Here is a 15,907-nt window from a genome sequence, read left to right as displayed (position 1 = left end):
ATCGGGAACAACGGGAAGCTCGTTTTGCAATTCTTGCACGAGTTGGATTTTGTAAGCACGTAAACCAAGATCTTTCCGCAAAATCTTCCATAAAGTGGATGGACACCGATCTATTTCCTATGCTCGATCTCGGATGGACTCATTCGGGTCTTCCTCAATGCCACGCTCTACAGCAGCAATAGCTTCTTCTGTACGCACCGTACGGCGTCTCTGGGGATGCGAGTTATCAATAAGAGTAAACGTGGTGCGAAAACGTTCCATGGTTAATCGAATTAACTGCTCTGATGGAAGATTTTGTCGACGATAAAATGGACGTAGTGCGCGATACGTATTCCGCACAGGACCATTATTTTCGAAATAAAATTGCACTATTTGCAAGCGTTGTTCAGGCTATTGTTGAGTCTATTCATGATGAATTACCAAACCAAACTGAGACTAACATTTGACAGCTGTTAAATCGCTCGCCATTTGAACAGTAATGCCAACTTAAGGTTCTATACATCGAAAACACCTATTAATTCTTTTTAATGTGGATGATAATGATCGAATATTGATTACTTGCGTTTTAACAACTATTTTTCATTAATTCAGTTAAAACAATTTAACGCGTACATTTTTTTATGTTCTACTTATTAAGTTTTAACTTGAATTTTGAGCATATTTGCGTTACAAATTTAAATCGTTTTTTGAAAATGCGTACGTCTCAAATCATTGAAATCGGATCAATTTGTGTACTTGACGTTCTATAGTCAGTAATGTGATACAGTTACATCGAGATTCCTGGAATGTCAGATTGTAACAAGAAATGTACACAATTGCAACGAGATTAAAGAAAAACCTGTTCAAATCCAAAAGGGTTAAAATTATTAAGTGGTATTTCATGTTTAGTTCGATCCAAGAAATTATTGGCAGATTTGCATTTTTGTTTGATAATAGGCTGCACATAGCACAATTTTACGTCCCTTAAATGACCAAAGAGAACCTCGAGAGTTGGTGCTTTAACAAATGTAAACTTTCCGTGCAATAGTGTTCAATTTTCCCGGGAACTTGAGATAAAACTAACAATAGTACAGAATATTTTGCAGAGAAATTGTTAGAAACACTATAAATTACAGAGCACGCAGGAAATTTTACCAACCGATCATGAAAAACGCATGCATGTATTCTGTGAAGAAATGATTAAAGCAGCTATCCAAAATGAAGATTTTTTACCGAATATTTTATTCACCGATGAATCTTCATTTTCATTATATGGTCGTCATAATCCGGCAGTGGCTGTTGGGTATTCATAAGAGAACCAACACATGTCATGTGTTTATAAAATTTGGTACCAACAAGATCGTTACCCCACACATAATGGTAGGATTATTTGAATTCCACGTTTCCTAATCGCATAATAGGTCGACAGGGAACAATCAAATGGCCACCTAAATCCCCAGATCTGACACCAAATGATTTTTTTCTTTGGGGTTACATCACTAGCACTATTTACACGCACACACACGATCGCAATTATTTAGAAGAACTTCGTAATAAAATTACAAATGATATTAGCAATATTACTGCTGAAACACTGGCCAAAGTTCGACAAGAATTTTATGATAGATTGGGATATTGCTCAGTGGACTTTTATGACCTTTTATAAAATAATATTTTTTTTTAGTTTAAGTTTTATTTTTAGAATTTCTTTTTTATTTTTCATGTCTTTTTATGATTTTATTAAGTATATTCTGTTTTTTTTTAATTAAAATCAACGTTTTTATTTTATTCCAAGCGAAAACGTATACGAAAACAAAGAACAATAAATTGGTATATATTCTTGGAGCATTGTAAAGAAATGCGTCAAAAATTTAAAAACATAGTTCCGAATACGTCATTGCGCGAAAGAAATCTGTACCAAGAACGGCGCAACTCGTCGTAAGAATTAAATTATACTAATAATTTATGCCTGAGCCTTATATTATTGGAACTGAGGAGACGTTTGGCAATATAGCAAAATTTTGCATATCGCTTCGATGCTTTTCAAGTCTCCGTTTAACTTTGTCACACTAACGATAACCCATTAACCGAAAAATATTATTCCTGACCTCTATATTAAATGGCAGTTTTACCAAATATTGATTAGATTTTAAACATTCATATTCATGTGAAACCTAGCTCCAGCAAGTGAGTAAAGTTGGATCGGGAAATTACTCGCTTCTGTATATATACACCGATCTAGCGTGCGGAAAATGTCATTTTATCACCCCAGTTTCGTTTCCCACGAATCCGAGCCACTTCGGACATTTTCGGGATATTACCGCACGGATTTAGGAGCAGTCGGGTGTTTCTGGAAATATTTCCAACGACTTGAATTTTGACGTTACTCAATTCTGAAGGTCATGTCAGTGAATGTCTTCGTGTTGTTTTGCAAAAATGTACCGAAAACCTAACGGTCGTAGAAAAAGTATAGCATGCAACGTATTTGATAAACTTTAAATTTTTTAAGTCACTCGTTTATTAAAGACTCTTGAGGCATAATATACTATACATTGATATTGGCGAAGCGTATGCTTTTAACTAACATGAGATCTGAAAAAAAAGATTTTGTTTTATTAATTTTAAAGTTTTATTCATAATTGTAATAATGGAATTTTAATTTTTGTAATGGTGCCTAATCGTAATATAAATAATTAATAATAATAATAATAATCATAATAATAATAATAATAATAATAGCACTTTATTTCCAACAGGTAACATGACCCAATTACAGGAAATACTAAATATATACCAGGGGTCGTAAAAACTAATCTTATAAATAAATAAAATAAAAGAAAGAATGAATGAGAAAGAAAAGGATAAGACTTATCGGTACAGATAACCCGACGCCAATCGAAATTGCCGAAGTATGGCCTGGAGACCATCATTATATAAATCGCAGTACGATGATAGTTTGTTGAAGGTAGCAGACATATTGTAAATAGGGTTTTGAAAAAGGATATTGGACCTGGGTAACTGCGATAAGAAAGTTGATTGATGTCTCCCTTCCAGCCGCGGCACATGAAAGCGTAATTGTTCCACAAAAAACCTTCAATCGACTCCGCAATGAACTAACTTATAGAGAAATGAAACAGATTGCAAGTCTCTGCGCAAACTCAGAGGTAGTATAGCGAACCTTCTTAGCAACTCCCCTCATAGGACAGGAACCGTCCTCCCTGAACATTAGATACTTTAGTAACCTTCTCTGCACACCCTCCATGGACTGAGTGTGGCAGTTATAAATTGGTGGCCATATCAGCGAGCCATAGTCAAGCTTGGACCTGACGTAACAGTTAAATAACAATTTAACAGTAGCTGAACTACAAAAATGCCTGCAATTTCTTATTACGAATTATAAAATTTGCATTACGCTGGAAATCATTTTAGTAAGGTACAAAAGAGAACGACTGGTCAAATAAAATCCCCAGATCCTTCACAGTGGCAAGTCTAGTCCGGACAGTACCATCCATATTGTAATTAAAGACTATAGGAGTTTTTGTGCGGTGGTAAGAAACCACATTACCCTTGCTGATGTTAAGATGCAATTTATTTTTAGTACACCATTGACTGACAATATTGATGTTGTCCTGGAGAGTCATGCAGTCCGGGCCATTTTCAATGCATTCATATAGTTTTAGGTCATCCGCATAGGCAAGCTTGTTGCAGATGATCAAAGATATAAGATCGTCTATAAATATATTGAACAGAAGAGGTCCAAAATTAGAAGCTTGAGGCACGCCAGAAGTTGGAACAAAAGGAACCGATCTAAACCCCTCAATCTCAACAAACTGTCGACGGTTCACCAGATAGGACCTCAACACTGTAATCAGCGAATAAGAGAAATCAAATTTTTGAGATGCTTTTTCAATCAGTAAGTGATGATCTATCTGGTCAAACGCTTTGTGGAAGTCAGTGTATATAACGTCAACTTGACCTTGCTTGTTCAGGGAGTCACAGGCATACGAAGACAGGGAGCATAAGTGATCTTTTCGCATAAAAACCATGTTGTTGCGCAGATAGTTTATTTCTAATTTGAGCAAAAATAAATTTATTTAATATAATCTCGAATATTTTAGAAAAATTGCACAAGATTGATATAGGTTGATAGTTTTCAACTACAGAAGGATCACCTTTTTTGAGAATAGGACAAACATTGACATATTTCCAAGGCTCAGGATAAACACCCGTTTCAAGTATCAGGTTAAAATCGTGACATAAAGGTGCACACAGTGAGTGGGAACAGTCTCTCACGATAAAACTTGGTATGCCATCAGGACAGGCGATAATTCTGTTCTTGAATGCTTTGCTTGCTGACAAGACATCCTGGATAGTAAGCTTAGGTATGTTGACTAGTTCCGGATTAAAGGACAGAAATTGGTAGGACTATCATGTATACCTAACTCAGCACGACCAGCAAAATCAGTATAGGCAATGCATGAATGGAACTTAATTGACTTGCACAACCCGGTATATCTACCAAAATAATAAGAAGATTTGTGTTGCTTGAAATTGCGGAAAGTTTTCTCCTTCTCAAATGTAGTTGCCATCATTTCTTTGGTGAACCATAATGAAAATCGCCTTCGACTCGGTGTTTTAGTGGGCGTGCAAACGTCAAAAATATTGTTTAGCATGTCGTAAAAAAGTGTTAGAGCCCTTTCGACATCCGAGCACTCCATAACACTATTCCAGTCTGCATGCTGTATCAGTTCATACATATGAGGATAGTAGGCCTTCCTGCACTTAAATTCGGTTTGATCGTTCCTATTGATTGGAAAATTAGAGACATGTGGAAAAGCGGCTCGGAGAGAAACTATTAACAAAGGATGGTGTGGATCCTGGTCGATAAGTGTTACTGCGTTTAATATCCCGAATTGATAATATAAGTAGCTAATATAAATAATAATGTAAAGTATATTATTTAATACTGACTTCTATTATATATATATATATATATATATATATATATATATATATATATATATATATATATATATATACATGTTTACCCCAAATACGACCAGAGATAACTTTCTTTCCTTATGCAATTATTTTAGCAAACAATCATTTTACATCAATTTTCATTAATTTGACTGAACGATTTTAATGATATCTATGAACTAGTGGATCAACATCAGTACATCCAAAATTTGACTAAATTCATCATGCCTGCTCCTCCGTGTGCTGATTTCAAATGTTAAACACATCTGCACATATTTTCTTCCCTTTTATGATACAATCTGGCAAATTCATTTTTTTTCCGGCAGAATTATAGTCACGAGACATTTTGAAGCCTACATTTCTCTCTCCGTATCAACCCTCGGACAATAAATCACGACTGAATAGATCCCCAAACAACGTTTCCCGAAATAAGAGGCCATATCCAGCCATTCGCATGCTACAAAATTATGGGTAATATATATGAAAGTCGAGAGATAAGAGAAGATGTGTGGACACGAAAATTTGCTCGTGTTTGCAAAACGGCTCTTAATTTTAGCTCGACCGGTCCCGCTCCTATCCGCAGGCTATCTGCTTAGACACACACACACACATACATATAAAGGAACTCAAACTTATCTTGTTAGCCATCTATTTGCCAGAGGAAGTCGGAAATTAATAATTTGCAAATCTGAATACGGAGAAATATCATTTCCTCTATGTTTTGGTTTTAGCAGTTCGGTTTTCCCGTTGCATTTGCGGACGTGTAAGCGCAATTAATATTAACGATGTTGTCCGTTCGCTCCGTATTGCTTTATTACCTGTTTCCTGTGATATTGCAGTAACGCCCACCGCAATTTGCTGGGTTCCCGTTCCTAACCGTGGTGCAAAGAAAGAATTAATGTACCGATACGAGACCAATTAACCTCCTTTCTAGCTCGAACTAGACTTTTTAGTTAAGGAGATTAGGGCAGTCCGCGGAAGGGTGCGCGTTAAATAAACCTATGTTTTTTAAAAAATCTTATGATTCAACACAAAGAGCCGAAACGCTCAGAAGTTATTACAAGAAGAGTTTTCTTAAACCTCAAAAGTTTCTTGTGTGACAAAACCGGCATTTTACCATTACTCCTCCCTTGTATTTATTTTTTTCTTAAAGAATTTGTTAAGAATAAATACTTACGTTAGCACTTTTATAAGTATCTTTCAATCGTTTAGCGAATTAGTATTTGCTGTTATAGTATTATAAGATTTCTAGTAACATGATGACATTCACACCAACGCAAAAATATCCAATAATAATCTCATCATTATTTGTAGCAAAAGAAAAAGCTACTGTTTAAACAGGTCATCAAGGTAATGATACCGGATCTTCAAAACGTTAATTAAAAAATTGCTCTAAAATTTAATTTCTATATAATTTATTTTATAATAATTTATATATTTATACTATGCACAGGTAGTAACATTAAGAAATTTAGCAATTTTGTAATAAGTCCAGTAGACCAAAAAGTAATTTTTGAGCAACACTCAGTGAAATTATATACATTCCAACTTTGTATACGTCCTTGAAGTATCTAGCCAAAGTTTCGACTAGTTTAGTCGCTTACTTTTGAGAAAAGCTCTTTTGAATATCAGATTTTTCCATAACAATTTTTTTTTTAAATAAACTATTTTCATAAAATTGATTGAGCTCTTTAGAAAAAAATTTCATTGGATTGAATTATGTTTTTGAAGACCTCTTTTTTAATTGTAATTTTGCGTAAACCTTCGGTTAACTTTCCTTCAGTGTTCATTAAGCCTAAACAGTTTTTTAATGAAACTGTTTTGCTAGCTGCTTAATTATAACTGGATAAAATTTCTTCCAGCGAGGAAGCAGACTTGGAACGTCATAATAAATAATGCAGGACCGCCTAAAAATTCGTAGGCGAATCTGGTTCAGTTACACCGTCGGGAAATATAAAGCTAATCGTTACTATGGTGGCACGACCATTATTTATTGCTAGGCCTGTCCAATAGATGCCACTTGGGAAAGCCTTGTCACAGCCACATGGAGCTTACTAATTTATAAGTCTCGCGCTGTCTATATATATTGTGTTTAGAAACACATTCGATCGGAATGTCGTGATATCCTGCAACTTGACACGCTTTTGTTAAGGCTCGGATTCGGAGTTAATGACTATACAGAGTGAGCCAAATTCGACACTTTTAAATGGAAACTCCCCTTTAATTAGCAGGTATGTTCATTTTAAAAAAATTATATATAAACTTTTTTTATGGAAATTTTTTTATTTCCATGGAAATATTTCCAAAGCAAAAACAAAATTTATTGTATCGGTCCAACCTGTATAATCGCTAAGTTAACTACTTAGATAGTACCTAATTGTTTGTAGTTTGCTGTTGCGCTGCTCCCAGATTGATCAAACTATTTAAAAACAACCTTTTTGTGCAGTCTAAACTGGTATAACACTTCAAGATTACACTGTTTGTCATACATTTAAACGCCTTACTCATATACATGGAGGTAGCTTAATTTTGAATAATTAATTTGCGCATTGAGTTATAAGAGCACATTGTGTATTATTTTCTTGTACACACACAACTTGAGGAATTTTTACAATTTTCCGCCATAAAATATATATAAAATTTATTCGATTTGTTTGGTTTGACTTCCCTAGTAGATTCCCCCAGATGAATACAGAGTAATAGTACTGGACGGATAAGTACAACAACAATTGATTGATTGTCACAAAGACTATAATCTAAAGCAAATTAACTTCGGGTTGTCTGATCATTTAGTTCAAATATTAACCGTTAAATACTATCTCCATCATACAACCTCTAATACAATAAAGTATCGTGAACAAAGGTTTGTTTCAGACAACAGCACTGCAGCAAAAGAGGCTGTTTAGATTAATTTTAAAACTTGCTCTGAAACAATCCTGTTAACAGATATTTAAGCAGCATAAAAGATCAATCATATGCTTTATAAAAGGTTGTTTAATTAAGCAAGACTATACTATTACAATTTCCCCCGTGCCTTAAAAATCTATCAATAAGGCAATTTAAAAAACACGTCAAGAGGCTCCTGTCGGCCAATGCTTTCTACAGCCTGAAAGAATTTCAAATATATTGGAGAGCATTTAAATGATTTATGTTTTCTTCTCAAAAAGAATGTGCTTGTTTTTTGTGTCAATACTCGTCTTATACATTTGTTATAGTTTATGTGTACATTGTTTGATTATGTACATAAGTTGGAATTTGTTATTTGGCTTTGTGAATAAATTATTTATCTATTTAAATGTAACTGTAATGAATAAGCTAGAAGCAAAATAAAAAAATGATTGTCCATTATAGGTCGATCCGGTTAGATTTCAAAAATGGTAGAGAAGAACCCCCTACCTAATTATCAATTGCAACGTTTTAACCAATGTACACTTTTGGCTTAAATGTTTTTGTTTATCAGATCACAATAACGATAACAGTGCCTTGAAAGCATCTGATTTAATGTGCCAATATTATTACGTTGTTGAACGATTTGGAGGCTAACAACCTCCGGGCAGGAGTCGGTAAACCATTGCATAATGAATGGATAAGCATTTGATTGACCTAATTGCTTTCGCAAGTGGATCAGGGGATGGGTTTCTAATATCAGAGTACATTAATTCAGTCCCCAAGTAACAATAAATTTAGCTAAGAACTTTGTGCACCAAACCAAATTTTATTTAATACCCAACTTTTACAAGATGGTAAAACATATAACGATTTGCTAATGAATTGTTAATATTTTTGGTTGTGTTTGGGCGCGAAAAAACTATTCTCTACTCGCTTCGTTTCCGTTATTTTGGGGCAGAAATTTTGGACTGACCTAATGTTTTTGGTGGATTTTAGCCATGAATGATGTTTGACGTTTATCAGTTCTGATGGTCATGTCACACGTCACTCAGTGCATGTATTCAAGGTGTTTTACAAAAGTGTACACAAAAACTATTGGTAGTAGAAATGTATGTAACACTTTGATAAGCATCGTGGCTAAAGTGTCGTTTATCAAAGTAATAGCAATATTTGCACTACATAATGATTTAAAAGATCATGTGATATTCAATTCAAATACCCAAAACTTGTACTTTTCAATAAATGACAGCTAAAACCTTAAAATGAGTGTTCTATGAAACTATTTATTGAACAGTAAGCTACTTTCGAGGTCCTTGATATTGCAATCGAAGTCGAGGAATCAATCAGCTAACAATTACGTGTAGATTACATAAATGGATAAATTAATATTTCTTTAATTAATAACTTCTGATGGACACAAAAAAATAAGAATGGAAGGAGGACATTAATATTTATTCTTATAATTATAGTGGTATTAAAACGGCATATCATATATTATTACATGGAAGTCCACGTAGGCCACCTCAATCGCAGAATATAAACCTGATTGCCAGTAATTTTCTATGATATTTTTTTAACCATTTTAAATCGGTTGTTAACAATCGTTCTTTCAGATTTCACAACGTTGAGCCTGTAAAAATATTTGTAGGCACTCACATACCCTCTGTTAATTCTCCAGAATGTTTAACAGGATTCGTCCTGTATATGAAAATCCATTAAGAATTCCAGAACCACAACCGCAGCCTACTCTAACATCTTCATTATTTTTATGAACGATAAATGTACATCGTCAACTCGATTCCCCCGCAGGCAATAAAAATAACAGTAAATTTTATTATCCCTTAATATAATTACCAGCATTATTGAAAACCGCTTTCGCACATTTTTATCCCCATATTTCACAACCGGAATCGTCTTATTTTACGGCACGCCGCGGAGCCGAGAATTAATTCCATTAATGGATAAAACACTCCGCCATGCCATAACTAACCAACTTTAATTAACACAGAACACTATCAGTAAGCGCACACACTCCCCGGTCCCCCGTGCCCCGGACGCGACCCACGTTGTCCTTTGCTATTTCACACCCGAATACAAAGACAAACAACCATAAATCTGAAAGAATTTAAATTAGCAAACTGTAATGTGGGGGTATAAAAGAGATTAAAAACATCCCGGTAGTTTGTGATCGTTTATCACTGCGTTGCGGTCCGTGGCGTAGAAAAAATTAAATTGCTCATCTATAAAGTTTCCGTGTGCAGGTATATCCCTGAAGATAAGTGGAAATTGGTTCTGCTCGCAAATATAGTTTTAAGATTGCACACGATCGTTGGAAATATTGATTAGTTTTTAATTAAAAATTATTTTCGTTATCATTCTAGTGTTTTTCCAAGGCAATGGCACCTAAATCTTATTCTTCCCAGCCACGTAAAAGGGAGGTTGATCTTTTGGTCTGAAAAGCTAATTCAATTCACTCTATTCTTTATGAGGAAGTGCAATTTTATTCCTATAACAGCGTCTACATAATATTGTTTTTAAATCAATTAAAACCGTCACTCAAAATAACAAAGTTATTTACACACTACCGTTCACGACACACACTATTAATCATTTTTATAACATATCTGTTTATTTGTATTTATATTTCCGCCCAACACAGTTTCTCTTGTCTACTATCAGCAACGAGCGTCGCTTTGGTTTTATAGAACGCAGCGCCTGCTCGCGAAAGGGGTCTAACATTCGAGCAGCTTTCCGAGAAGCGGCGTCTATGATCACGCTTGAAATTCTGCGTACGCCCAAATTTGGAACGCAGACAGGGCTAGCTCGTCAAAATGTAGACGGAAACAAAAGCCAAAGCAAAAAGTTAATAATAATAATAATAACAATAATAATGGTGAATCACTATCAAAATTACTTGACAACTTTAAACAAACGGTTAGAGCAACCAGGCTAAAATTAAAGAACTACAGAGAAAGATCACGCAGGTACCAGGAAAATAAAACGTTCTCCGAAAACCAACAGTTGTTTTATAGGAAATTAGACGGCCTAAAAAGTGCCCAATCAGGGCCAACCAGGGAGGACATGACGCAGTTCTGGGCTGAAAGATTTCCAAATATCGGGGGAGGATGTGAGCAATCTGGTGGCGAGCCTTAGCGATTGGAAGGCTCCAGGAAAAGACAGAGTACATGCCTTCAGGTGGAAAAACCTTCTCCTCTACTCACACAAATGTAGCAGAGTGCTTTAATCAGTTATTGCAAAACCCTCAGAGAGCACCAGAATTTTTGACGAAGGGAGTAGCTTATATGCACTTATATGCAAAGCACGTCAGGATTAAAACGCGCAATTTAACGATGGTGTGGATCGATTAAAAAAAGTCATAGAATTGTAAAAAATCAGCTAAAAACGCGCGAACCGCTGACCAGTCTGGTGTCAAATTGGAGGACAACGATCAATGTGCGAGGCCAACAAACATACACCACCAAGCAGATGTATATAAAACGAGGCATTTTTCAGGGAGTTAGCCATTTCCGCTGTGGTTCTGTTTGGCACTGAACCCACTGAGTAAGATGCTCAATTCAGGATGCAACAATGTTACTGTCTCCAGCGAAATCTATATCAATAACAGTTCTACGAAGATGAATTAAAGCTGTATGGCATGTGACGGAAGGCTAAATTTCGGAATGGAGAAATGCGCATGCCTGCACTTGCGACGGGGAAAGCCAAAAAACGAGAGGCCGATAACCCTAATCAGCGATACGAAAATTCAGAATCTGCAGCCAGGAGAATATTACAAGTATGTCCACACCAAATCTTTTATTAAACACGTCCACAAAAGAAAATGTAGCCAATCAGGACTGCCGTCGATGTGAAAGAGACGTAGAAGCCATCCAGCATATCACTGCCGGGTGGCCAACCCTCGCGCCGTGGGATCATCTAGACAGACATGACATGGTCGCAAAGGTCACCAGGGAGTGAGTAGAAATCTCAAAACTGTTAGCGTAACAAAGCCTACGCATCCATACTCACCCGCTTGGAAGCATGAAACTGCCTCTGGAACCGTGTATTGGGACACACCAATACAAATGGCAAAAACCATAGCCCCCAACAGACCGGACATTGTTATTATCAACAAAGCACAATGTATTGTATAGACGCGATACGGAACGTGGTGGACGCCTTCGACAGAGCGCAGACAAAGCCCCGCAAAGACAGGCCAATAGTGCTCTTGGCAACACTCGACGTACGAAACGCCTTCAATTCGGTGAGGTGGAAGGACATCGTGGGGGAGCTAACAACTACCTTCAGGTTGCCTCCATACCTCCGCCGCATTATGAAGGACTACATGCGTACACTTACGTACCAAACGGAGACAGGCACAAGGACGAGACAGCTTACGGCTGGAATGGCGCAGGGTTCGATCTTGGGCCCGGACTTGTAGAATATTGACTACGACGGAATCCTGAGAATCCCGATGGCACCGGGAGTCCACCTAGTAGCATACGCGGACGATGTCGTCATCGTGATAGTTGCACGGGACGGTCGTTGGGCGCAGCTCCGGCTGAATCGAGCTCTAGGACAGATTACAGACTGGTTACGGGGACGAGGGCTAAACCTAGCTATACAGAAGACCGAACTGACGTACCTGACACGAAAGCACATTGACAGGAATGTGCAAATAACAGTAGGCGGGACCCAGATGGCGACCAGAGGCGAGATCAGGTATCTCGGTGTTTACCTGGATACGAGGCTGACGTTCTGGTCGCACATCAGGCGCGCCGTAGACAAGGCAGCTTCAAAAACTGCAGCACTCAGTCGCCTTATGGCAAACACGAGAGGACCAAAACAGAAGACGCGAAAACTACTGATGACAGTAACCCACTCGATTCTCCTGTACGGAGCCGAGATATGGGGAGGCGCGATGGAAGTAAAGAAATACCGACAGGCCATGCTGTCGGTGCAAAGACGGGGGGCTCTTCGTATCGCGTGCGCGTACCGAACAGTCCCCGAATCGGCGGTGTTAGTTATTGCCGCTGTGATTCCCATAGACCTCTGAGCTCTTGAGCGAAAGAGTGTCTACGAGCGTAGTATGAAACTGGACAGGGCAAGGGCGTCCAAAGAAGCACGCAACGTGACGATGGACGACTGGCAGACTCAATGGACTAACGGCACGGACTCCACTTGGACGAGGAGACTAATCAGGGACGTGCGACGGTGGAAGGAGAGGGACGGGGGTGAGGTGAATTTTTACCCCACTCAGTTCCACTCCGGGCAAGGATACTTCCGGCATTACATCTGCCGCATGGGTAAGGCAACGAGCCCATGCTGTAAGTACTGCGGAGAAACTGACAACGCGGAACATACGTTCTTCGACTGCTCAGACTCGAGACGTTAACTGGACCGATTACGCTAGACAACGTGTTTGACCTGATGACGTCGACAACGGAAAACTGGGACCTTGTGGACAAGTTCATAAGGGACATACTATTAAGAAAGAAGGCAGATGGCTGCCTAGAGGACTAACGAGACAACACGTGACGTGTTGACTGATACTGCGCGGAGGAATATATAGGAACGACAGATACGAACGCCACGTGGCACAGACACGCCCCCTAGCTGGAAGTAATGTGAACAACAGTTCCCAGCTAGGTGGTGAAGACGGGTTTGCTGGGTTTAGCCGGTAAGAATCCGGCACTCCCGACGGGTGCGCATCCCCGTCGGGGTCTTCCCATTATGTGGAACAATCAGCACGCTAGAGCTGGTGTTTGGCTGATGTAAGATTCCCAGCGTTATCCCTCGGAAAAAAAAATAATAATAATGCGGCACCACGGGACATTGTACAGAGAATTATGACGAGTGGTGCGCTGATGAATATCAGATCCCTTGACAAGTCTCTAAAAAAGATACTTTGGCTATTCGGACTGCCGCAATTTTAAAGATTAATATACATAAGTGGAGAAACAATCTTTGCTCTAAGTTAAGTCATCCGGATTCGCAATATAAGGTGAATTGTGTGAATGAAATTTCCTAATATTATAACAAAACCTTAGACAACTGTTGTGCAGCCTGTGTAGTATTTTCTGATCTTTGTTGAAGAGGGCAGGTCAGTATACCACATTACAGTAAGATAAAAGGGAAAAAATAAGAGACTCACATAACCTTAGTTTGATGTGTGTATTTAAAATATCTTTGAATATATAGGGAGTTCTTAGTTTCCCATAACTTCTCTGAAGTATATAAGACATGTGCGATTCGAAAATAAGATTGCTATTAAAAAACATACCTAAATTTTACGACAACCTTAAAATCAATATTCTTGAGCAAGTTTAAGTTTTTTCCAAAAAATAATATCTAGATTTTCGTTTCATTTATGAGAATAGATAGCGATAGATAGATATTTTAAATGGTCAGTAGCATCCGCGATGTAGACAGAAAACAATAAGGGGCTCAATACACTACCCTGCGGAACCTCCCGTGCAACATTAGAAAAGGAAGAAAATGAATCGCATTATGATACTCTCTGACTTGGTTCATTCAAATAGCTGTGAACGAGACGAACCTCGTGATACAGGGATAAGATATAGGAATAAATTATCGATTCCACCCATCAAAGCGTTCGCTTTCTTATAACACAGCATTTTATTATAATGTTTTTCCAGTTGACTTAATAAACTTAAGTATGGAAAATTTTATTAAGTTCTATACAACAAACTATCACTTTTCTTGATAAGTGAATCAGGGTATCAAAGGCCTTGCTGTAGTCTGGAAGTATAAGGCAAGATTCCTTTTCCTTCATCGCTACTGTTAAAAATATCATCGCTTACCTTTAAAAGACGGTAGCTGTACTATGCATTCCACGAAATCCAGACTGTGTTGAAGGGGCAATTTCTAACTGCAAGAAATATTCATTAAGCTGTTCATACATTAACTTTTCATATAATTTATCCTTTTTATATCAAACCCATCACTACCCCTTGCATTTGACTTTGTCTGTCTTATGGATCTATCGACCCTCATGTCGTAAAGCCGACAAAAGACAAACTTCTTCAAGTAACCATGAAAATTGAAGTAGCATACTTGTGCAATGGCAACATCCGAAATACTTTCATTTAAGTGATTATTAAAAACGTTAGCATTGCCTACTTTTTCAGGTTAACTATTAGGAGAACTATCGACATTAAGCAATTTTAAATTGCGCCAAAATCTACTTTAATCGATTTTAAACTGATACGTTTTCTTTTAATATCAACTTTACACAAATATCCACTCCGTCTCTAGTTGCATGACGATTGAGTTTTATATTTGCTCTGTGTGGTTAATGTCGATGTTACTTGATAAAGTATACAGCGTGTCCTAGTAAGAAAAAGAAAATAATAAGTTGATAGGCAGAGACAAAATGCTGTAAATTATTTTCGAGTTTCTAAAAATGTATTTGTTTTCCTCACTTTTAAAACTCGGTTTCTAACGTAACCATAATTGCCCTATTTTTGTAATAAACTTGCAGTTGCTAAAAAGGGCTATAAATCGTGAATGACGCGATTGTCATTGCTCACGTTGCCACCAAGAATAAATGCAGCGATATGAGTTTTTTTTATATCATTAGACCGTGAAATAGGGACCCAACAACCCAATGAACCTAAAATATGAACAAACAAATTTTTAGTAACTATCATCACTCTTTCTTCCATTAATAATTAGTTTTGCCAACTAACCAGAACTAATCAATTGTAACTACTTTTATTCACAACATCAATGAAATAGTGCAGGTACCAAACATTACGCATGCAGAGGTGGAAGAAGCAATATCACATTTGAAAGAAAGAAAGAAAGTCTCACAGATGGCACCAAAATCTTAATGGAAATCAGTGGTCGAAAGGCCAATCTTTGGGACCTCTATATTTATACCACTTCATTATTAAGAAACTATCTAGATCGACTGATCCCTCAAGAAGAAGAAGGTTTTGTGAAGGATAAAGGCACCAAAGAACGGACCCTTAATATAGAGAAATGCAGAGAATTTAATATTCCAATGGAAGAGCGTAAAGACATATTTGCATTCATA

The 15,907-nt window shown here is 37.3% G+C and overlaps 2 protein-coding genes across 2 annotated transcripts in view; one reads left to right on the top strand and one right to left on the bottom strand.

The window, feature by feature from the left end:
* The window catches only part of LOC132704465 (uncharacterized), an 83,952-nt gene extending 71,987 nt beyond the window's left edge, over positions 1-11,965 (bottom strand). The window contains exon 1 of the mRNA XM_060674475.1: positions 11,875-11,965. Coding sequence (XP_060530458.1) covers positions 11,875-11,965 — 91 coding nt within the window. The remainder of the gene's footprint in view (positions 1-11,874) is intronic.
* A 354-nt stretch (positions 11,966-12,319) lies between these two features.
* On the top strand, positions 12,320-12,901 carry LOC132704464 (uncharacterized). Its single transcript, XM_060674474.1, has one exon. The coding sequence runs from the start codon at positions 12,320-12,322 to the stop codon at positions 12,899-12,901; it is 582 nt and encodes a 193-aa protein (XP_060530457.1).
* The last annotated feature ends 3,006 nt before the right edge of the window (positions 12,902-15,907 follow it).

The sequence above is a fragment of the Cylas formicarius genome, unplaced genomic scaffold (assembly GCF_029955315.1).
Source record: "Cylas formicarius isolate icCylForm1 unplaced genomic scaffold, icCylForm1.1 PGA_scaffold_7__23_contigs__length_41026272, whole genome shotgun sequence".
In the NCBI taxonomy this organism is placed as follows: Eukaryota; Metazoa; Arthropoda; class Insecta; order Coleoptera; family Brentidae; genus Cylas; species Cylas formicarius.
Note: the sequence above shows the minus strand (reverse complement) of the source record. Positions and strands in the feature narration are given on the sequence as shown.

Bases quoted from the DNA above. Each gene is read 5' to 3' on its own strand.
- LOC132704464 (XM_060674474.1), top strand. From the start codon at position 12,320: ATGGCACCGGGAGTCCACCTAGTAGCATACGCGGACGATGTCGTCATC.